Source organism: Dipodomys ordii, unplaced genomic scaffold, assembly GCF_000151885.1.
Source record: "Dipodomys ordii isolate 6190 unplaced genomic scaffold, Dord_2.0 Scaffold110, whole genome shotgun sequence".
Classification (NCBI taxonomy): Eukaryota; Metazoa; Chordata; class Mammalia; order Rodentia; family Heteromyidae; genus Dipodomys; species Dipodomys ordii.
Window position 1 is genome coordinate 3540337 of NW_012267326.1, and position 24698 is coordinate 3565034.

The 24698-nt window shown below is 41.4% G+C and overlaps 1 protein-coding gene across 1 annotated transcript in view; it reads left to right on the forward strand.

The window, feature by feature from the left end:
- Tgfbr2 (transforming growth factor, beta receptor II (70/80kDa)) overlaps positions 1 to 24698 on the forward strand; it is a 91092-nt gene that overhangs the window by 19837 nt on the left and 46557 nt on the right. Inside the window, exon 2 of the mRNA XM_013028495.1 lies at positions 20489 to 20657. Within this exon, the coding sequence (XP_012883949.1) occupies positions 20489 to 20657 (169 nt within the window). The remainder of the gene's footprint in view (positions 1 to 20488; positions 20658 to 24698) is intronic.

The following is a 24698-nucleotide window of genomic DNA, read 5'->3' on the forward strand; positions in this document are numbered from 1 at the left end:
AAAAAGAAAAAAGCCGGAAGTGGCGCTGTGGCTCAAGTGGTAGAGCGCTAGCCTTGAGCTGAAGAGCTGAGGGACAGCGCCCAGGCCCAGAGTTCAGACTCCATGACTGGACCCCCCCCAAAAAAAAAGAAAAGAAAAAGGAACTTGTAAAATTTATACTTAAGAATTAGCGCAGCTAGGAGTGGGTGGCTCACGCCTATCATACTAGCTACTGTGGAGGCTGAGATCTGAGGATTGTGGTTCAAAACCAGTTACACACACAAGTATGTGAGACTCTTATCTCCAATTAACAACCAAAAAGGCAAAAGTAAAGATGTGACCCAAGTGGGAGAGCATCAGCTTTCAACAAAGAAGCTCAGGGACAGATTCTTCCAGGAAGAATCTATGAAGATAAGGAAATGCCTTAAAGCCAGGACCCAGTTATGCTTATGCTTCTTGCCTCATCCCCCAAAATGTTATTAGAGTTTGAGTCATGTAAGAAAATTCTTTGGGTTGGGCTCAGCCATTATTGAATTTGTAATCTGTGCTGGCTGTAGTGTTCTGACCAACCAGCTTAAAACAGAATTGAAAAGCACCACTTATTGGTCTACTTGTGTCCATCTCTAACGGCTACTTTTTTTTTCTGATTGCATTATTCACTCCTCATGGAGTAAGTCCTTTCTGGACCTCACTTTTCTTACCTTGGTTGCATGTCAGAATCATCTGAGAAGTTTTAGAACAATTATAGTGCCCTGGTTTCCAGATTTATTCTGTGTAATCATGGTTCTGGAGTTCCTGTTGTCTTAAAGATCCCTAAGATAACTCTGATGATCTGGTGGGAAGGTAGAAACATTAGAGTGCTGGGTTTTTTGATGCTTAATGGAGGTAAGAATGCCATGGATTTTCTTGCCCAGGGTGAGGAGCAATCCTAAAATCTCAGCCTCCTCAGCAGCTAGGATTTCAGGTATGAGCCACTGATGTGTGCCTGATTCTTCCCTTAGCACTTTTGCTCAAGGCTGGTACTTTACCACTTGAGCCACATCTCCATTTCCATCTTTATACTGGTTAATTGGAGATGATAATCTCATGAACTTTTCTGCCCAGGCTGGCTTCAAACTTCAGTCCTCTCAGATCTCAATCTCTTGAGGAGATTGCAGGCATGAATCACTGGAGCTGTAAATCTTTACTTCATAATCCCACTAATGTAATTAGGGCAAAGTACATAGCCATTTTAGAAAGCAGCATCTCCAATAGAGTGTGGACAGTAATGAAAATATCCTTTCTCTTTCACCTTCCAGAGGTAACCATTAGCCTTCCAGTGGCTTGAAATGTGCATGTACGACTAAGGTAGTGAACTTTAGACTACTGTATTTCAATTAAATTTAGGTAACCACATGTGGCTCATGGCTATTAAAATGGACAGGACACTTATGGAGAATACTTAATATTCCCATTCATTGGAGTCCTGAAAGATGAACATGCAAGTAATTATTCAGCATTCGTAATTGTAATGGGTCAGCTTAGATCATTTGTGCCTCTCCTTCCCTGTGCTCTAGATTTGAAACCTGATCATCTAATATTTATGGAGATACTCTTCAGCAACACACTCTAATGAGAGTACTTTATGGAAGGAATGTAAAAGGCAACTTAAATGCTGATTTTGCTGGGCTCATGAATTAACCAAAAGCAGGATGCAAGCAGGATACTCCTGTTCCCTCACTTCTTGGAATGTGGCCTTTCCTCTGAGCCATTCTTTCCAGCAGCTACCTTGTAATCACCTCAGGCTCCAGGAAAGTTCTGTGACAAAGACAAACTGCTCCAGAAGATAGGCAATGCCATCTTCTTATCTTATCTCAAAAGGAGAAACTGCCCCCAAAGGAAGAGAGTTTAGGGGACCACCAGCCAGACAACTGGTTCTTCTTAAGTGGCAAAGTTCTAACAACTTCTTTGAGAAATCCTGACTGAAGCCACCAAACAGCCACCTCTTCACCTCTGAACCTGCGTTTGACTTGGGGCTGTTTGTACTATGCATAGCTCCTGTCTTCTATTCTCCCTATTTAAGCAAAGGCTAAGGTTTGTGCCCCTGAGGATCTTCGAAGATGTACTCTAGGGCTTTCACTGTGTCTCCTCATTTGGCACTGATGGGTGGGAGAGGGGCCAGGCCTAATGTGGGACTCATGGTGTTTGGACCTGGAGTCTGAAAACTCAGTTTCAGGAGGACACAGCTAGGTTTCTTTTGAAATTGCTTTTGATTTAATCATCTGTACTGTTAGTTTTCATCTTAAAAAGGATGTAAATACATTATTGTCATTCAGGCACCAGTGGGTCATACTTGAAACCCTAGCTATGCAGGAGACTGAGATCTGAGGATCATGGTTCAAAGCCAGCCCAGACAGGAAAGTCAGTGAGACTCTTATCTTCAATTAACCACAAAAAGCTGGAAGTAGAGCTGTGGCTCAAACTGGCAGAATGCTAATTTTGAGCCCAAAAGCTCAAGGATAACACCTAGGCCCTGAGTTTAAGCGCACACACACACACACACACACACACACACACACACTATTGTCTAGGAGAAAATGTGCTTCTGGTCTCTGCTCATAATGTGATAGGGATTATAGATAGTCTATCTCTCTAGAAGTGTGGGAAGTGAGAGCTCAGGTTAAAATCTTCAAGGAGGAAATCTGTCTTGGAAGGCGCACTTCTACATGGGCTTGCTTTCCTCAGCTCAGACCAACAGAAATGCTTTCCCTGCAGCATTGGGATTTTCCCCTGTGAAGAAATCTTCCCCGTCACCTTGGGTCACCTCTCTGCGATGTTGTACAGACTCACCTTTCTTTGACACACTGTGACTGAAACTCTCTGAAAACCTCGAAGAAATTTAAAAAAAAAAAGTCAATGTTTTCTCTAAAATATGAGTTTCCTTGCTTTAGGCTTCTGTGGTCTTTGCCTGGAAACTTAATCCCTGTGCCTCAGCTCTGAGTTATGTTTCAGTATTGAAATGGGACTTAGTAAGACTTATTTGATACGTCATGACTCAGGCAATCTTAAACTTTATTTTTTAAGTCTTTTATCTCAAGCCCAGGGATTTGCATGCGAGAGGTTATGCCAGCTGACTTGAGAGCCCTTTCAGGCTTCAACTTGTTGTCAACCTAGTTTAGTCCATTTCTCTTACTTCTAGGACTTTCTGGTACTGCCACTCAGGGCATGTGGGTTAACCATAGGCCTTGTACTTGTCCATAATTCTCTTCTGTTTCTGCCTCAGCAGTGACACAGTACGTAAAGCGTTTAAGGACTTTAATTACAAATGGTATCCGAGCCAGGAGCAAGGCCTCCCTTGATGGGATCACTTCATCTATTTCTTTCCAACTCCTTTAAGGTGAGATCTCCCTAGAAGGTTAAGGTCTCAGGTCCTTTTGGACTTTTTTGGGGAGGAGGAGAGGGGGTGCTGGGTCAGTTGTGGGGCTTGAACTCAGGGCCTAGGCACTATCCCTGAGCTCTTGTGTTCAAGGCTAGTACTCCACCACTTTAAGCCACAGCTCCACTTCCATTTTTTGTTTGTGTGTTGAATTGTTAATGGGAGATTTTTCTGCCCTGGCTGTGGAAAACCACAATCCTCTGATCTAATTAAAGGCATGAGCCACTAGTGCCCAGCTTGGATTTCTTTAGATCATTAGTATCTTATAGAACTTTCTGTGATGATGAAAGTATTTTATGGGTGGTACTTGGCCATGTGACTGAGCATTAAGCACTTGAAAATAGCTAGTGAGATGGCTGGGCACTGGTAGCTCACCCCTACAAACCTCACTACTCAGGAAACTGAGATCTGAGAATTGCTGTTCAAAGCCAGTCCAAGCAGAGAAATCTATGAGATTCTTATCCCCAAATAACCAGCAAAAGGTAGAAGTAGAGCTATGGCTCAAGTGGTAGAGCACCAGTGTTGTACAAAAATGCTAGGAGACAGTACCCTGGTCCTAAGTTCAAGCTTCAGTTCTACACACACACACATACACACACACACACACACACACACACACACATACACATGGAAGAAAGGCAGAAAGAAGGGAGGGAGGAAGGAAGGAAAGAAAGAGAAAAGAAGGAAGGAAGGGAGGGAGGGAGAAAAGGAGGGATGGAAGAAAAAACGACTAGTGAGACTTAATGCAATGTAGCCTAAGTTCAATGTGAAGAGGCCTGTGTGCTCGTGGTTATTGTGCAGCTGCAAATTGTGCCCCAGACTTGAGGGTAGTGTGTCTTGGAGGAAGAATTGCTCTTTACATCTGCACAGCCTGTCATCTTCATGATCAGCTTGTCCTAGGATAGAAATTCTCCTTGACTTCCAAACTAGTGTGGATTAATTTAACCTTGAAAAATGTTTACACCCTTGTACCTGGATTTGACCTGTCTCTTCTCCACCCTCCTCCATTGCCTATTTCCTCTGTGAGTATATTTTTATTCCTTGTCTAGCAACTAAAAATGTATATTCAGTTTTTCTTTTATATAAACAATCTGAATTTGTCAGAGGAGTACAAAGGTATTACTGGAACTTAAGGATGAGCTATGGAACTTAGTTTCAGAGGTCTTGAGGAAACAGAAATGGATCAACAAGTATTTTTCTTTTTCTTTTTTTTTTTTTTGGGTCTAGTCGTGGGGCCTGAACTCTGGGCCTAAGTGCTGTCCCTCAGCTCTTCAGCTCAAGGCTAGTGCTCTACCACTTGAGCCACAGCGCCACTTCTGGCTTTTTCTTTTTTGCTTATGTGGTGCTGAGAAATTGAACCCAGGGCCTCATGCATGCAAGGCAAGGGCTCTACTACTGAGCACCTTCCCAGCCTATCAACAAGTATTTTTCAAGAGATAGCCAGTGTACTGCAGCCAGTGAGGGAGATCCCTGCAGTATCACAGAGAATTAACTGAACTAAGTCCATGGTTTCTCTCATCTTTGTTTTTTTTTCATTTGTTTTCTTTCTTTCTTTTTTCCTCCCTCCCTCCCTTCCTTTCTCTCTTTCTTTCTTTCCCTCCCTTCTTTTCTTCTTGCTTATGGTGATATTAGGGCTTGAACTCAGAACCTAGGTAGTATCCCTTAGCTTTTTCACTCAAGACTGGATCTCTACCACTTGAGCCTCAGCTCCACTTCTGGCCTTTTGGTGGTTAATTGGAGGTAGAAGTCTCATAGACTTTCCTACCAGGGCTGGCTTCCAACTATAACCCTCAGATCTTAGCCTACTGAGTAGCTTGGGTTACAGATATGACCCACGGGCACCTGGCTTTGCTACTTTTTCTAAGAGTTGAATGTGTAGTATTTTTACATTGCACTCCACAACATTGTGGAATAGTGACTTCTAGCATTCCACACATTTCAGCTCTCCTGCATGAGGAGGAAGTTTAACGAGTAAGATTATTTGAGTGGGAGAAAATTTAAGATGCCAAACTAAGTAAGGTACAAAGCAGAACTGGCATAAAAGGTCATCTTAAGAAGTACAAAGCAGTCAGGTTCTATTGGTTCGTGACTATAATTCTGGCTGCTGAGGAGGTTGGGATCAGAAGGCCCCTTGGCCAAACCAATCTGGACAGGAAAGTGGAGGTGTGGCTTAAGTGGTAAAGCACCAATCTTGAGAGAAAAATCTAGGGGACAGAGCCCAGGCCCTGGATTGAAATCTGCCTGACAGGGGGGTACAGTGTGGGGAGAAGTACAAAGATAATTCAAGACATTTCAAAGTTTGGGTGACTTCCAGTACCATCATTTCTGGTACTAAATTATATTTCAGCACCCACATGTGAAGGAGCGATACATGAGAAAAGTTCACCTCAAAGACTGCTTCTGGTTCTTTCTTGTTTTTCACATTTAGATTGCTCTTAGAGTCTTATCTAGATTCCTTCACTGTCCACTGACCATCAAATAACATCTATTCTCTGTTCTTATCAACTGTTATGGTTTGAATATCTCCCTTTCAGAATTCATATTGAAACTTAATCTCCATTCTGTGAATATTAAGAGGTGGAGCCTTTTAGGAATTGATAAAAACCAAGAGAAGATTGGACTCCTAGAAATGGGTTAGAGTTGATGAACTTTAGCCCTTGGGCCCTCTGCTTTCTTCGATGTCAGGACATAGCATTAGTCTCCCTAGGATATAACACCATCTTGAAAGCAAAGGTCTCTAAGTCAGTGAATATCAGTGCCTTGGTCTGCAACTTTCCACCTTTATAATTATGAGACAAAATTCTGTTCTTTATGAATTTCTCAGTCTCTGGTAATTTCTTACAGCAGCAGGAATGGCTTAAGACACATTGGTATGATTGTTTGGAATTGGAGGGAAGTTGATTTTCTTTTACTCTTCGGAGGCTCCCATTCTAAAGTGGCAGCTGCTTACTTTATGAGAGACCTTGATGTTGTTTCCTGCAAATCACATTCAGGTCATGACAGCAATGAGTAATGGCCAGGAAAGGCAAGGACCAACCTCACCCCTTTTTCTCATCCAGCTGCTCTGTGAGAAAACAAGCAAAATTGCTCTCGTTTACGGGCAGATTCTCAGATTTCATTCAAATTTCCTGCCCTTTGTTGTCATTTCTTGATACCTGAACAATGCATGAAATTTGGTTCTTTTTATTTCACTTCCTTTACTTGAAAAACATGAAGTGTGTGTGTGTGTGTGTGTGTGTGTGTGTGTGTGTGTATGGGGGGGAGGGCATAGATGGGTGTGAGAAACCAAAAAAATGAATCTGAATTATGTGCTTTTCTGTCCTTTTATCCCAACTGCTGCTAAGCAAATAGAAGCTCCCCAAGTCCTTTTCACAGTGGTCACCCTCAGCCATAATCAGGCACTGATCATGCAGGATTTTTTTTTGTTTTTACATAATTGTGCCGGTTTGCATTAGTACTTATTTTTCTTCCAAGTTGAGCTCTGGGAGATTAAACTGTGAATACACACATACATACACACACACACACTGCTGAGGGTTTCTGTTCTTATAGTAAATAACTGCTCTAAACCAGAACTTCCTTCACAACCCCCATGAAATTAGAGGAAATGCCTACAATGTCTGTATGGAAAGTGGTCTTTTGTCACTTGACAAAATTTTCCTTCCTCAGATCTTGTGATATGCAAATTATACCACCACATATTTGTTCTTGAAAGCTTGTTTGGCTGCAGTGGTCTGGCTTAAATTTGTCTATAGTATACGGGGAGGGGAGGAATAGTACTTACACAGCAAGGGAGATGTTGTAGAATGGGTTTCTTAATATAAATTGTATGTGTTTAATAATCTTGAAATTCTTTTTCTTTATTTTTTTTATTGTGCTCTTTCTGGGGCTTGAACTCAGAGCCTTATACTCTTGCTTAGCTTTTTCTACTCAAGGCTGGTGCCCTAAGATTTAAGCCACAACTCCACTTCTGGCATTTTATTGGTTAATTGGAGTTAGTTTCATGAACTTTTCTGTTTGGGCTGGCTTCAAATTGGGATCCTCAGATTTCAACCTCCTGAGTAGCTAGAATTACAGGAGTGAGCCACCAGTTCTTGGACTCAGAAATAATTTATTTTTTATAGGCTAAATCAAACACTTCATTCTGTTTAACCAGGGTTAATGTTCAAACTGGATATACTTGATTTTTTTCATCTTTCTTGGCTTTTTGGAGTTGAATTGCAAGTATTTTTTTTTAAATCGAAAGACACTTAAAGGTCTTCATGTTCAGCATACATGTTCAAACAAGTCAGAGGAAAGAGGCATAGAAAGTAGCCAACTAATTACCCCAAAGCATGAAGCCAGCTCATGACTAGCTCAGAGCCTTCTCTGAACAATCTGCTGCAGAAATCATATAGCAAGATCATGTGACTAATTCTTCTTTTTGACCTCGATACATGCCATATTATATTCAAATAGTTGTACTATGGAGTTTCAATTTAACATACCCCTTTATGTATACAATGCATCTTGGTCAGAGTCGCCCCCTCCATCATTCTCTCTTCCCAGTCTATCTACCCTATCTCTCCCTGCCTCGTTTCCTTCTGAGTTCCATTTTCACATAGTACATTGAGTACTCTGTGTTTTTCTGCCATTCCTCTCTCCATTTATCCACTCCTCTCTTTTAGCCCCACCTCCAACCCCATCAAGACATGTTTCTGCTTCCTGATATTCATTTTGTTAAACCATGTGTCTAATTTTTACTTGAGGAAGTAAATTTCAGGGAAGTAAATTTCAAGGAGATGAGAGTAAGATACAGTCATTTTCATATATCTAGTTGCATAAATATTTCTTATCTAGATATTTAAGCATTTATTTGTTCATACTAATTTCCTAAGTTCTCTTTTTAGTTGTGACTCAAAGTATCCCAATTTTATTGCCTTAAGAATGAAAGCCAGTCAGGCGCCGGTGGCTCATGCCTGTACTCCTAGTTACTCAGGAGGCTGAGATCTGAGGATCATGGTTGAAAGCCAGCTCAGGCAGTAAAGTCCATGAGACTCTTATCTCCAATAAACTGTGGCTTCAGCAGTAGAGTGCTTGCCTTGAACTGAAGAGTGCAGGGACAGCACCCAAGACCAGAGTTCAAGCCCATGACCAACAAAAAAAAAAAAAGAAAGAAATCCAAACCCTATCCTTGTGGTTCATACTAGCTACTTAGGATGCTGGGATCTGAGAATTAAGGTTCATAGCCAGCCTGGGTAGTCAATCCAAAAGACTCAAATCTCCAATTAACAAGCAAAAAATAGATGTGGAGGTTTGGCACAAATGGGTGAGCACTATCTTTGAGTAGAAAAGTCTAGCCTCTGAATTCAAACTCCAGTACAAGCACAAAGAAGAAAAAAGTAAAGTGACTCCTGAATGGAAATGTGATTAAACACATTAAGGAGTTAAATGCATATTAGAAAATATCCATATTGGAAAGTTAAATCATGACATACTATGTGTCATCGAAACCTTTAATATTAGAACATGGAATTGGATGGAAAAGTTAAACAGTCAATGATTATAAGCAGGTGACCATGCATATTCAAAAGCAAGCCAGACACACTCCTATAATCCTAGTTACCAAGGAGGCTAAGGTCTGAGGATTGAGGCTCTAAGCCAGACAGGCCTGAAAAAAATCCATGAGACTCTTATCTCTAATTAACCAGGAAAAATTGAAAGTAGAGCAGGGTTCAAGGACCACTTGGAGCAAAAAGCCAAGTGCCTGAGGTACTCTGAATGGAAACTCCAGCCAGTACATGCACACACACACACACACACACACACACACACACAAAGCATAAGTGTAAGCCACATATAGTTCTCTCTGTCTCTGCTTAGGACTCTCCCTGCCCCATCTGTTCTCCACAGACAGCGTCTCTACACTGGTCTCCCAGCCTTTGAACATGTCTCCCTCTAGGACCTGGGTATTGTCAATTTTTCCTAGAGGGGAGTTAGGCTCCTTTACTTGGATCCATATTCATACATCCTTAGGAAAACCACAATTGAAATCCCTTTCAGGCATTTGGGTACGCCACACAACTGCAGCACATTTTGTCAGGACAAGAGTCTCCTTAGAGAAATTTCATGGTGAAAAATCCCCATCTGCAGGAAATTAATATGCCAACAAAGTTCCACTCTTCCTTGAAGCAAGTGGTACAAGCCAGGTGTCATTTTACTGATTCTCTAATAGTAATGATGTTTTACATCTATTTTTTACCACAGTTGGTGCTTATATTTTCCATATTTGAGATAAAGTATTGTTTCAATAATAAATGAGTAACTTAAACAGAGAGACCTTCTTCATGGAACTTTTCAACTTTGAAAGTTCTTGGGATGAGCTCATTTCTGTGTATGCCCTTTCATTTCCTTCAAGCACGTAAGTATCAGGGGAAACAGCCTTTTACCTTCTTTCCCACCAGTGTTAAAGGAAGGTCTCACAGAGCAAATACATTCCCTATTTGTTTACATCAGCTAATCTTGTTGGTAAAAGATTGGGCTGCTTTGTAATGCTCTAAAACGCATACATTGAACTCTCATCCATTCTCTTACCTCTGTAAGGCTGTGCTACTTACCATGTTTGTTTTGACCATTACCCAACAAATTTCTCATTTATCTTTGTTATCAATAAGCTCTGCATTTTTATTCACGGGGCTATTAAATCTCATCCAAATCACACTAGCTGAGGGAGAGAATTGGTTCCTCAGTTGCTGTGACTTTACATAAGGCAGAAACTTTAAAGCTCTTCTCTACAGAAAAAAATAGAGCTTGTATGGACACTATGGAGTAGTGTCCCCATTGGAATCCATATGGCTAATGTTTCAACTGGCTTTCCAACGGTCTGTCCATTTTTGACCTCATGTTGGCATGTAGAAAGAGTAATTGATGCTCATGAGGTTACATTGGTTAATATTGCCTCATTAAAGGCCAGGGAACCACCTGCTGTTTGGTTTAATTCTCTTGCAGTGTGGATCCTTAGTTGTGGAGGACAGATTCAGAGTGAGAAAACATGTATCTTTTTTTTACAAGATTTCTGACTAGAATGATTTTCCCACAATTTTAACGATACTCTGAATATTGAGTATATCATCTTTTCTTTTTTTTACCCATACTGTCTTAAGGACAGCATCCAAACATGAGTAGCTTACATATATAATCCTAGCTATGCAGGAGGTTGATATCCAGAGGACCACAGCTCCAAACCAGCAAGACAGAAAAGTCCACATGATTGTATGTCTGAAATAATCAGCAAAAAGCAGGGCTAGAGGGGTGACTCCAGCTTTAGTATGCCAGCTAATGAAGCAAATTGAGCAAACATAAGGTCCTGAGTTTGATCTCCAGTATGTAAAAAAAAAAGAAAGAAAGAAAAGTAATTTATAGTATTTTTACAAAAACATTACATGAAGAGATTGATGCCTTTGGTCTGCTTATCTGTTTTCCTGCCTACACTACTCTCCATTTTTTTTCCATAAGCTGAGGAGGTAGTATCCCCACTACTGATCTAAGCTACAATAATACTGTCATTCTAGTGAAGGCCACAGGTATCTTCCATGACAGAATCTGACTGACATTTGTTTATTTTAATTAACACAGTTTGAAGTACGGAAACATTACAGAAAATTCAAAACTAACAAAAGGCATCTCAATTTCCTGGCCATCCAGTTTCCTTTTCTAGAGAAAAATAATGTTTGATTTCTACATGCTTGTACTTACTCCCAGAGATAATGTACATATAGAATAAGACATACATTTGTATATATAAGAACCATACATATATATACATACATACATATACATATATATTATTCTTTCTGGGGGTGTTGCCAGTACTGGGGCTTGAACTCAGGGCCTGAGTGCTGTCTCTTAACTCTTCCATTCAAGGCTGGCATCCTACTTCTAGCTTTTTGGTGGTAAATTAGAGAAAACAATCTCAGGGACTGTGTTGTCCCTGCTGGCTTCTAACTGTGGTCCTCAAAGCTCAGCCTTCTTAGTAGCTAGCTTTATAGGCATGAGCCATGGGCACACGGCTATATTTAATAAGCAACAGAAACCTGACTGTGGAATGTTCACCAGAATTCCAGAAATGACTTCCTCAAGAGAAGCTGCGACCTTTAGACAGCTGGAAAAAATTCCACGGGGAGGAACTGCAACACAAATATTCCAAACACAGTCACCTTTGCTCCTGATCTGCTGTTAGGTCTGCCTAAGGGCTAAATTTCCTGGAAGCTTGAGGACCTCAGAGCTGAAGTTCACAAAGGACAAAGAGGAAGGTGACAATGTAGGGGAGCACAGCCCTAGGACAAGAGAAGCCAGGTGTTTGCTCTATAGTTGGATCTGGACCTTTCTTCTTGAATGCGGTAACCTGGACATTGACAGGTGACAGGGATGGAATTGCTCTCACTTTTTGACCACTTTATTGTAATCTCTGGATGCACCTCATGCAGTTTACCACTGCTGTGTTGTTGAGCAGTTAGATGACGGTGGGCACACCAGTTCCTTTCCCAGTACCATGGCAATGAATTTGTCAGTGAATGGCCGATAGTCATAGAAGTGAAAGTGCCAGGTAAAAGGCCATTTACATTTGTACTTCTGATAGAGATCACCGACAGAAACTAATAAGAAGTTCTATCATTCAATTAAGTCACTGTTTTGTCAGTGTCTGTGTCTTGGTCAATCCACTGTTGTCTGACTGGTTAATCTTTTCTGCTCTGAGGTGGGTGAGGTACACTGTACATTGTGTGTGTGTGTGTGTGTGTGTGTGTGTGTGTGTGTGTGTGTGTGTGCCACTGCCTTTGCTTTTTTACTCAAAGCTGGTGCTCTATCACTTGAGCCATGGCTGCACTTCCAGCTTTTTGGTAGTTAATTGGAGATAAGAATCTTAAGGACCTTTCTTTCCTGGGCTGATTTCTAATAGAGATTCTTAGCCTCCTGAATAAATAGGAAAACAGGTGTGAGCCACAGGCACCTGGACACACTATGCATTTTTAACTTCCATAGTAATGAAGGTAGGATGCTTTGCTTTTAAAGTCCTTGTTCTCTGGTGACAAGGAAAGGAGCTGAAATTCAAAACGACATTTTTTTTTCTTAGAACAGTACTGAAGAGCACTTAGGGAAAATGCTCTTCATTTCCTGTGAGCACCAATAGTTGTGGCATTTGTTGAACTATTTACCAAGTAGGAATTAGAAGGCAGTTGCATTTTGAAGAGCACTAATTATATCATCTACAAAAACAATTGCATAAGACTGAGAACAGATGCCTTCAAGCCTTTTATTTTTGTTTCTTTCCCTCTAACACCCCAGGCTATCCATGTGGACTTCTGGATGGTTCTGTAGTGAAACTCAAAGACAACATAAAACTCACTACCACTGGAAGAAAAGTTTCAACTCTTCCATGTCAAGATACTTCTAATTACACAGGGAGTTAGAGCCTAACACAAGAACGGACAGTGATCAAGATGCATTGTATGCATAAACTGACATGTTGAATTGAAACTGCTTTGTACAACTGCTTGATTTTTTTTAAATGCTGCAAAGCTAAATGAAAGCAGCTCATGCCTGCAATCTTAACTATTTAGGAGGTTGCATCCTAGAAGATCTTGGTTCAAAGCCAACCTGGGCAGAAAAGTATGAAAGACTCCATTTCCACTTAATCAGCAAAATGCCAGAGTAGAGGTATGGATCAGGTTGTAGGGCACCATCACTGAACAAGAAAAGTGTGAGATAAAGGCCATGTATTCAAGCCCCGGTAGAAGCCTCAGTGCCAGCAAATACCCTCCTCCCCCACTCACACACACACTCATACACACTCACACAAGTACTGCCTTGTATTTCAAATTTCAAATCTGCCATGTAGGTTCAAAAAAGGGAAATATTCCTAAAGTATTTCTGCCTTTGTCTCAATCAAGAAATACCTTGGTTTGATTGTTTGGTACCAAAGTGTTTGGTCGGACCAGGACTGTCTTTTCTTCATGAAAAGTCCTACCAGATCGCGTGGCTTGCTTTTCTGTTCTGGCTAGGAGGATGTATGTGGCAGGCCAGTGGACTTTTCCCACCCAGTCTCGAGGACCAGAGTGATTGTTGCCAGCATCACAGACCAGAACGGCTGTCGGCCAGATGGTTGCCTCAGTGTCTGACTGTGAAATGCCAGCTGCAATTAAAACCCTTCTTTCAGAGAACAAGGCTTTCAATGCAGGCCCATATGGTGACTGAGCCTCTGAACTTGTGATCATTTAAGAGGCCAGGCTCAAGAGAAAAGCATATGGAAAGAACTAGAAAGTGAGAAGTGCATGGAAAAAGGTGAGGAATAGTTATTAAATTGGTTAAATTAGTTTCTAAATCAGTGGAGATAGGGAGCAATCCCACTGCCTAGCTGACTGGGTAGTATGGGCCTACTAGCTAGGTTGGAGTATTCAGCTCTTTAACCAGACAATCCAGTTACTACCGTGAGAATATTCAGTAGGTAGGTTTTCCACAATAAACTGGCTCTAAGTATAAGAAATTGTGTGTGTGTGTGTGTGTGTGTGTATGCGTGTGTGTGTACACGCATGCTGGCATTGGGGGGTGAACTCAAGGCCTGGGTCCTGCCCTTTAACTTTTTTGTTTAAAGCTAGTGCTCTGCCACTTGAGCCACAGCTTCACCTCTGACTTTTTGGGGGTTGATTAGTGATAAAAAGTCTCACATCTCCCAGACTTTCCTGTCTGGGCTGGCTTCCAACTGGTATCCTCAGATCTCAGCCTCCTAAATAGCTAGGATTGCAAGAGTGAGCCACTGGCACCTAACTTAAGTAAAAGAAGTTATTTCACTAATGTGAGTTAACTGGATGGTGTAAGGGGAAACATTGAGGTTTCTTGGAGGTAGAATTCTGCCTCATATCCTCAGTGTGGATTTCTACCTGTTTCCTGCCTTCTGAACTGCTCTATAAACATCAGAATTACCATCTCTCACAGACCTGTGAGCTGCACACTCCCTACACCTGCATGTTAAAAATATTTCCAAGAGCCAGGTGCCAGTGGCTCATGTCTGTAATCTAGCTACTCAGGAAGCTGAGATCTGAGGGTCACAGTTCCCAGATAGTGATGAGAAATTGGCCCTAAACTGCCTTAAAGCTGACCCTGCTGAAACAAATAGCTAAAACAAACTCTCTTCTTCCCTCTAAAGCAAACAATCCCCCTCCCCAAATAAGCTGCTTGTCACATCCTGAACTCCCACACCCGAGGTTAACCCACCCTGAGACCATCGATTTTATAAGATTCCGGTCACATCTGCTGTGGACTCCACTGCCGACAACTCCCAACCTGTGGCCAAAGATAAGGCCTTCCTGCCATGCTCACAAAGAGCTTTCTTCCCCCTTTTCCTCTTGTAGTTGTAAAAGAGTGGGCCGTTGTCTCTCCAGTTTGACTTGAAGACTCTGGCATCTCTCTCAGTCTTTTACCCTGAAATAAAAGTCTGTTAATCAGTTGAGTTCACTTTCTGCACTTTCTCTATTCTGATACCCTCATGACTTAGTTTCCTTATAGATGGCAGTGAGATTTTTATCTCCAATTAACCAATTAAAAAATAAAACCCTGGAAATGTTGCAGTTGCTCAGGTGGTAGAGCAGTACCAAGGCCCTGAGTTCAAGCCTTAGGACCAGCTCCAATATCTATAAATCTCTCTCTCTCTCTCTCTCTCCCCCCCCAAGGGATTTCTGTGCACCTTCATATTTGAAAAGCAAAGCTCTAAGGTGTTAGTGAGTTCCATTTACCAGTTGTTGCTTTGTAGGTTTGTGTAGGCTTGAAACCAAGGACTGGGTGCTCTTCCATTAGCTTTTTTGCTTAAGTCTGGCACTCTATCACTTGAGCCACAGCTCCAAAAAGCCAGAAGGCTTTTTGGTGATTAATTGGAGATAAGCATTTCATGGATTTGTCTGCCTGGGCTGCCTTTGAGCTAGCTTTGCACCTCCATTCTCATATCTCAACATTCTGTCTAGCTAGGTTAAAGGCATGAGCCACTTGAGTCTGGCTCACTCATATTCTTTGGGATGCTACACTTAACTATATCAATTTCAGTAGTCCCTGCCGTGAGTTACATAGCATTAAGCAAGACATCCACAAGTGTTTGTGGCATAAATTTTAAATCACCTTCCCCCAAAAGCACACTAGAAAGCAATACTAGATACATGGATTTAAACACAAATGCATTACTGGTATGGCATTTAGCATCATTTGGAAATCTTGAGTTTTTACCAAATGATTAAATTAATAATATACACTACTTCAAAGATAGGGACTATAGAATTTACAGTCAAAATGCTAAACATATATCTAGAATAGTCTAAACTTTCCTAAGCTGCTTCCTTCTGAACCTAAAAAAAGAGAGTGCCACAAGTAAATACAGCCTAGCACTTAGACTAAATTCATATTCACAAGACCTGGAACTTTTTGCTGTAAACTATAAGTTTGGGGAAAATGTGAGCTGAAATAAGGAAGGCAGTATAACCCAGGGTGAAGGTTTTGATATTACTCATGGTCTTGTTGGAAGAGTAGTGAGATGTGACAGGCCATGTGTTACTATCACATGATGAGAGGAGCTGCCCACACTAATTTCTAAGTGAATGAGTTTCTAGAAGATATGTGTGTACTATCCATTATATATTACATATAATACATTTAATATGTACATTATATATTTATATCAATATAGGTGTGTATATCTCTGTATATATGTGTGTATATATATATATATATATGGCCAATCCTGGGTCTTGAACTAAGGGCATCCTGCCCTTACTGGATGTTTTTACTCTACTGCTTGAGCCACACCTCCACTTCTGCTTATTGGTTGGTTAATGGAGATAAGAATCTCTTGGGTTTTTCTGCCTGGCCTGGCTTTGAACTATGTTTATCAGATGTCATCCCCTCTGAATAGCTACGATTACAGTTGTGAGCTACTAGCACCTGAATGTGAGAGATATTCTATTTGAAACTTCTTTTTTTAGAACTTCATGAAGAATTAACTTATCTGTTATGAAAGGAAGATGCTCAGTATAGTCAGGTGCTCACAAAGGATTTATAGTGATTAAAATATATTGTCAATATTAGAATGCTTAACTAAAGATACTCAGGGTAATGTAATAATACCAGACGGGAAATGATTTTGAACTGGGGCATGGGTTTATTGGAGAGTGAAAGATGGCTTTTGTTGTGTTGTTATTGACTATCTTCCTTGATAGCTATTTATATGTATGCATTCCCCTATCTTTTCATTCTGTTGGCTTGTCACACATTATGTAAGGAGATGAAAGTTTTCATCAAAACTAGATTGTTGGGCACCATTGGCTCACACCTATAATCCTAACTACTCAGGAGGAAGGAAGTCAAAATGTGAGGATCGAGGTTCAAAGCCAGCTCAGACAGGAAAAATCTCTGAGACTTTTCTCTCTAATTACAACAAAACAACAACAAAAAACAAAGTGGAGGGGTGACTCAAGTGATAGAGTGCTAGCTTAGAGCCCAAAAGCTCAAAGACAGTGCTAAGGCCCTGAGTTGACGTCTAGTAGCAGCACAAACAAAACAAAACTAGGTGAGCTTTGCTTTCTAAACTCAATCACCTATCCCCCCTCAAACATGGCTGCACAAAGGGCTTTGGCACTTATTTTACATAGAGGAAAAAAAGAGTACTTGCTGAAAAGCAAAGGTGAGGAATTTATTCACATCGAGAACAAGTGGGAATTCTCAGGGTTAGCAAACTTCTGGGGGTCAACACTGCTTCATGTTGAATCTCAGTGAAATTGGCCCTCAGCTTTTGCTGAAACAAAGTAAGGAGAATGAGCTGTTTGTGGCTGGTGTGTATGGGGTGGTAGGTAATACCTTAGGTAAAAAGTACACAGTAAGCCTTCAGTAGGTATAAACTCCCATTGTAGAATGGCTGTCTCCTTATGCCTAGGCTTCCAGATATGGAGTAATGGTTGTCTGTTTCCACTTTCGCAAAAAATTTAGCTGAGAAACTTCTGAGCCTCCTGGTCAAGCTATGTGTCCAGTACACCATCGGCACAGGCTCCAGTGCCTACTGCTTTCCCTTCCTCCCTTCCTCCCTCCCTCTTTCTCCCCTCCTTCACTTCCTCCCTCCCTTCTTGCCTTCCTTGCTTTTCCTATCTTGTTGGGGGGGGGGTCCTCTCTTGCATCTTTTGTGTTGATTGTGTTTCACAGGCAGCAGTCCTCAACCACTTATCCTTGTCAGCACATTCCCCAGACTCCTCTGTGCTCATATCTACCTTGTCACTCCTGAGTGCTGTCACCTCTCTCACACTTCTAGAAAAGGATGAATCCTCCCAGGAAGTATTCCTCTCCATCCGAGGTGCAAATGAGCTAATCACATCTCTTTAGGTATGTGTTTTGCACCGGGGAACTTCGTGAAGCTTTGTTAAGAAGACCGTTCTCACTGCCACAGAGCTTGTATATGTATTGAGAGGTGATGGTGTTATTTTGTTTTGCACTTGTTATTTTATTTTTCTTAACAACTAACTCTAGCTTAGGATTCTCAGTTTTGGTTGAACCTCAGAATCGTGTGGGGTGTCTTCTGAAACTCTTCAGAATAATAAGTAAGAATAGCTCAAAGTGGGACCCAGACTTCATTAGTTATCAAGTTCTCCAAGAATTTATCTCAGCCTGCCTTCAAAGTTGATAGCTAGTAATAGAGGCTAAAATCCTAAATGGCTTTATTTCATTTTGAAGAGGTTTGATTTTATAGTTAAAAAAAAGTACAAAGCGGGCTGGGAAGGTGGCTCAGTGGTAGAGCGCTTGCCTTGCATGCCTGAGGCCCTGGGCTCGATTCCTCAGCACCACATAAGCAAAAAGAAAAAAGCCGGAAGTGGCGATGTGGCTCAAGTGGTAGAGCGCTAGCCTTGAGCTGAAGAGCTGAGGGACAGTGCCCAGGCCCAGAGTTCAGTTCAGGCCCCACGACCGGACCCCCCCCCCCAAAAAAAAGTACAAAGCTTTCAAATGAGCAAGTAGATGTTTCTTCAGAATGTACTCTGTCAAAAAAATCAAATATAGAAAATACGTTTTTATTTTTCTTTGTTTTGTTTTGACTGTGACTTATAGGGGAATCTAGAGGGTTAAATTAGTTGTTTTACAAGTGGATCCAAATATAAACCATTGTAGAAAATAGATATACTCATTGTTGTGTGAGTTCCAATTTAACATAAGGTGCCGAGATTCTGCCTGTATTTTTAGCTAAGCATAGAGTTGTTGGTCTGGGAGTCATTGAGAATTTCAAAATAGTTTGCTCCCTAAAAATATACTTCCTGAAATGAACTTGAGGCCTGAATGGGATGAATGGGTTTATTTTTTTCTTCTGTATTTACTGTTACCACAAGAAAGCAAGGGTGAAATATGTATGTTTATATTTTTAGAGATCCAGGAAACAGGTGTTATGCCTGAGCAACAAAGAAGATTATGTATCATGTAGAGCACTGATGGCAGACAGTTAAAATTTACGGGGCAGAAAGAGGCTGTAGAAGGACCCGGGGCTGCCCCTTTGCAGGCGGGAACATTTACCTTTACCATAAAGCACTGTTGAGTTTCTCCAAGGGAATGAAGAACTAGCACCCTTGTTCAGTGCCACTTATGGTCCAAAAGTATAATCTTTCTAAGGCAGAGAAAGTTTATTGAGTATGTTTGTGTATTGAATGTCTTTTAGCCTTGGTTTACTTCTATTGGCTCTCCAAGCTCTTTCAATTTACTTCCATCACCAATAGAAATGGGCCTCACTGAGGACAGAAATGGGGTATAAGCATTGTACTTTGCTTACTGCCTCTGGCATGCCTGTGCCTTACCATGCATTGTCTGCTTTCAATATTGTACTGAGTAAACATAAATATTTCATTTATGATCATGTTCCTCTCCATCTGAGGGAAGACGTTTTGTGTCCTGCCCCACTTGGTATAAAGGGCTAAACGTGAACTCTATGTGTTTATACCTATATGTATTCCTCTGGTCACTTCCGCAATAAATAGTTTGGGTACCTTCCATACGACCTGAGTTGTTTTTGTAGTAAGAGGTACAGTATAGAAACAATGAGTCTCATGAAGCTTACATTTGGGTAAATAGATTATAAATGAGTCTGTGACCCACATAGTTTTGCAAATGGTTAAACAGAATCCTATGGTAGTTTTACAATGAAAGGTGACATTTAATCAGAGATCAGAAAGGCCCAGATGTCCTCCTATGTGATGAGTAAGGGGCTTGGGATGTAGGGTGAAAGGGATACTACTGGATGAGGTCAAAGAGGTGGCCAGCTGCAGGTCTTTGAGGTGGCACCAGTCTTAGTTGGCCATCAGATCAGTGCCTTGACAGTCTTGTGTCTCAGACATACAGGGAAAGTTTTAATTAATGGCTTGTAGGCAGGAAATCATGGGAGTTGTCATTTGTACAGAGATTATTTTTTATGCTCTTCCAGGTGCTGCCATTGTTTAATGGCAGTTGGTATGGTCTTGTACCTTCTCCAAGAGTTGCCCTTGGATTTGCTTGCTTGCTTATGCACTTTACCACTTCTGTGACCTCTTTGCCCATGTGGGCAATGACTCTTTCTGGTGCCCACATCCTATGGGGCTCCTTCTATTTTGGGTTACCCTGCTCTGGTTTGTTTCCTTGTCTGTTCATCAGCTAAACTGTAATTTCTTTTCTTCTTTCTATTTGTGTGTGTGTGTGTGTGTGTGTGTGTGTGTGTGTGCGCACGCACTCATTTACACATGTGCATATATGCACATGTGCTTCTAGTATCCATTACTATACAGTAAACCATTCTGTGTCTTTACTGATTGATAAGGTTTTTGTAGAGTGCTTTCTGGCAATCATAGACAAAAGCAAGAAGCTACTGCTACTGATCATCCACTGTCCCCATATACATGGCTTATATGCCAGGTGGTCTGTGTGAGGGAACTCTAATTTGATGTGAAAAAGTCTTGCCTTTCTCCATATTCCTGTTCATGGACTTAAGTTCCTTTGGAAATTGCATAATGGCTCCAGGAACCCATGTGCTGGCTCCCTAACCTTTAGATAGGTGTTTACTGTCTCTTTCTCTTCTTCTTCCAGTTAATGATGACATGATGACCAGTGACAACAATGGTGAGGTCAAGATTCCACAGCTATGTAAGTTTTGTGATGTGAGATCGTCTACCTGTGACAACCGGAAATCTTGCATGAGCAACTGCAGCATCACGGCCATCTGTGAGAAGCCACATGAAGTCTGTGTAGCCGTGTGGTAAGGGACTTTTGCTTTTTACCTTTCTTTCTTATTTATTTAGTTAGTTATGTAGTTAGTTAGTGATGTTCCTGGGTATAAACTTATGGCTTCACACTCTCACTGGGCTTTTTCACTCAAGGCTGGCACTCTTCCTACTTGAGCTACATCTCCATTCTTGACCTTTGGCTGGTTAACTAGAGATAAGAGTCTCTTAAATTTATTTATCCAGGCTGGCTTCCTCAGATCTCCATGTCCTAACTAGCTAGGATTACAGGTGTGAGCCACCAGTGCCCAGTTCTTTATCTTACTTTATATGTCTTGCATTCTCATAGTATATAAGTGTCTCCATATCCCCTCAGTGCAGACACTCAGTCCACTTCCTTCTTTGTTAATAACATCTATCTTCCAGTTATTAAGTGTGGTTTCTAGGGATATTCAAATACATATACACATATATACACATTCACAGGAGTTCATGACATGATATGTAATATGCATAGTGCATCTAGAAGCCCTTCCTGAGTCAAAAAGAATGATTTTCTCCCTACTAGTAATTTAAATTATTCTTTCCCAGTCCTTATAGTAACACCAAGAGCTTTGTTCTGCTGAGACAATCTTAGTTCTTTGTTGGTAAAGGAGAAGAGTTCTAAGTTTGGCTTTTGGGGAAGAAAAACACTTGCCCAAGATGGGAAAGCTAGTTAGAGAGGCAGAAAGACAACCTGTTAATTTGTCAGACATCCCAGCTACACCCTGGTATAACCATTGGACTATACCTGACATCCTTCTCTTGGATCAGGACCATATATTCTTGGGTCAAATCTTCTGTTCTCTCTCTTCTCTCCTTCCCTCTAACTTACATCCTTTGCACATACAAACATCCCAAACAATTCTGTATACTACACAATGGGTACTCATAAATCATTTGATTAATTCATGGCTGTGAGTGACTAACATGTGCCAGTACTGGAGCTTGAAGTCAGGGTCTCTCTCCCTAGCTTGAGTGTTTGTTTAAGGCTGAAACTCTGCCACTTGAGCCACAGCTTCACTTCTACCTTTTGCTGGATGAATGGACATAAAAGTCTCAGTGGACTTTTCTGCCTGGGCTGGCTTTGAACTGTGATCCTCAGATATCTGTTTCCTGAGTAGGAAGATTACAGGCATAAGCCACCAGTGCCTGGTGAGAAACAACTCTGATCATTAAAAGAGTGCCAGTTTTGTAAGGAAAATGTATAAATTCATTAGTGGAGTTTAATATTTTGCAGGCTTATTCTGATGATTGGAAATTACCTACTATTTTAAAAACCATATGCATGTCCTGGTTGATTACCAGGCAGGAATATAAAGCCAAATATGTCTCTCCTTTTCTTGGAAATGAATCTTTGGAGACTTTCTCCATTCCACAGATTTATCTTGATGATAGATCTAAGGACTTTGCAAATTTCCATGCATACCAGGTGCTGAACTGGTTTCTTAAGAATTAGAAGAATGTTAAAAGCCAAGACTGGTCAGGACAGCTTCGTGCCTCCCCTCCACCTTCCTTCCACGTACTTACAACCTCATGCATGTCCAGTTTTGGTCAGTGGTTTGAAAGAAGGGGTATTCGAGGGCAGAACCATTGTAGTAGAAGGTTATAAAGTATGGTATCCGAGGACTGGCTGGAGTAATTAGGAATGGTTCAAATTCAGTAAGAAGTACATGATTTTATTGAGAGATTCTGAAAAGCTCTCAGGTGGAAAATGTCATAAAGTCACCCTGTGAGGTTCTGAAGGGTGAGGGAGGGTCTATAACCTTTCGCTGGGAACAGATTTGTGCTGCATGTAAGCTTCAACATTTGCACATTCCTGGTTTCACAATACCAGAAAGCTCTCTTCTTTGGCAGAGTGAGTGAAATTCCAGAGGGGTTGGATGGCCTATAGAGGAAAGGTGGAGACACCAGAGCCCTGGCCTCCATGCTTTCTTCTAGGGCTGTGTCATCCACAGCTCATCTCCCACTGGGCTGGGAGGACCGACTTCTGTTGCTTGTAGCAGCATCCTTTAATTGCATTGTTTTCCTGTCTTTCTGCACAAATCCAAATGATTGGATGAGAATCAAGTCTGTCTGGAACAGAGCTATGAGAATGTGGAGGAATCCAGTGAGCTTTATTCTTGCTTGACTCAATGAAAGCAAACCTCACTGTGAGTCAGGATTGTGGATAATGGCAAAGGGAAGCAGAACTTGGCATCTCTGACCTCCTTGATATCTGTCTGGAATGAGCACCAGTCCCTACTCCCTGGGAGCAATGGTTACTTGAGGCACTATCCCTGAATCCCTTCAGTGTCTTCCCTCCCTGAGGTATTTCATTCCTTGTGAGCAGCTTCTTCCATGGCCGGTTGATGCAGGGGTACAAGTTGCTAGCTGCTTAATTTAGGAAAAATTTAAGGGCCCTTCTGGATTCAGAACGTCTGAGACATCCACCAGGGTCTCTGTGGCAACTGACCTGTACAGTAGTCTAACTTCTCCCCCTGCAGGTACATCTTCAAACACCTCCTGCATGGACACCTACAGTTTAATGTCTGTTTCCAGACAAACAAAACTGGACAGGACGCTACTTTCTATTTTTTTGTTTATTTGTTTGTTTCCTTCTGGTTCTAGAGCTTGAACCCAGTGCCTGGGCTTTGTCCCTTAGCTTTTCTGATTAAGTTTAGCACTCTACTACTTGAACCATAGCTCCACTTCTGGCTTTTTGGATGTTTAATTGGACGTAAGAGTCTCACAGACTTTCTTGCCTGGGCTGGCTTTGAACTTCAATCCTCAGATATCAGCCTCCTGAGTAGCTAGGATTCCAAGTGGGGGCCACCAGTGCCCCGCCAGAAATCTATTTTTAAAAGAGTCAAATGAAGGCTCTGTCCTGGAATTTGTTCCAGTGCTCTGATTGGGTTTCATGTTCTTTTCATTGATGGATTGTTTGATTCATTCAACTAATGTCAATTGCGTGTCCAGTTCATGTGAAATGCTAATACTTTCTCTAAGGTAAGAAATATTTGGGGTCCAAAATTAATAGCATTACAGTGATTCTTCTTTCAGTGGAAATTGGCAGTGTATCCTGTAGCTCAGAACAAAGTCTGGACGTATTTCATTGTATTGTCCATTTGGCCTGGTAAGAAGCTCTTTTACAGGACATTGATATCTCAGGACTCTTCTGAAACTTGAGTAATATCATTTTTTCCTGCAATTGAAGATCTCTGAGCAGCTAGGAGCAGTGAAGCAAGAGGCTCTGAACAAGCTGCTGGATAGTTACAGATCAATACCTTTCCTTCCTTGGCTTCTAGAAACTTCTCAGAGGGGAGCTACCGTGCTTTTCTCTGGGAAAACAGAAGATTGTGTGTGTTTTCATTTTATTACCCAAGCAAAAATAAACTTCACACATATTCACACTAGTAAAATTGTGTGTCTGTGAGGTGGTCAGGGTGTTTTATTCAATGGATATAACTTTGCAAAGAAACCCCAGTAACTATGGGATTAAGGACAAATAAGGGTTCTTGATTTTGGCTTTATCTTTTTCAAAGAATGTAATTCTGGGCCTTGTGCATGCCTAGTACTACTAAGTGCTCTACTCCAGGCTGAGTAGATTTGTGTGCGTGCGAGCGCGTGCGTGCGTGCGTGCGTGCGTGTGTGTGTGTGTGTGTGTGTGTGTGTGTGTATCTCTATATAGGGGCTTAAATCCAAGGCCTAGGCACTGACCCTGAGCTTTGTCATTCTAAGCTAGCACTCTACCACTTGAGTTGCAGCTCCACTTCTGGTTTTTGGTGGTTAACTGGAAACAAGGGTCTCTCAGATTAGTCTGCCAGAGCTAACTTTAAACACAGCCTCCTGTTGGGTAGGTTTTTAGATATGCAGCATTTGTGAAGTGGTCTTGCCAAACCTTGACTCTTTTCATTTTCTGGCAGCTGTCCTAGAGAAAGGTCTACTCATAGGAAGATAGTCGCTCCTCCTGTATCTATAGGGAACTGGTTGGTTAAAAAAAAATAGCTCCCTTTGTGCCTGCCAGGATTTTATTTCAGGAGACTTGAGCTCTTTCA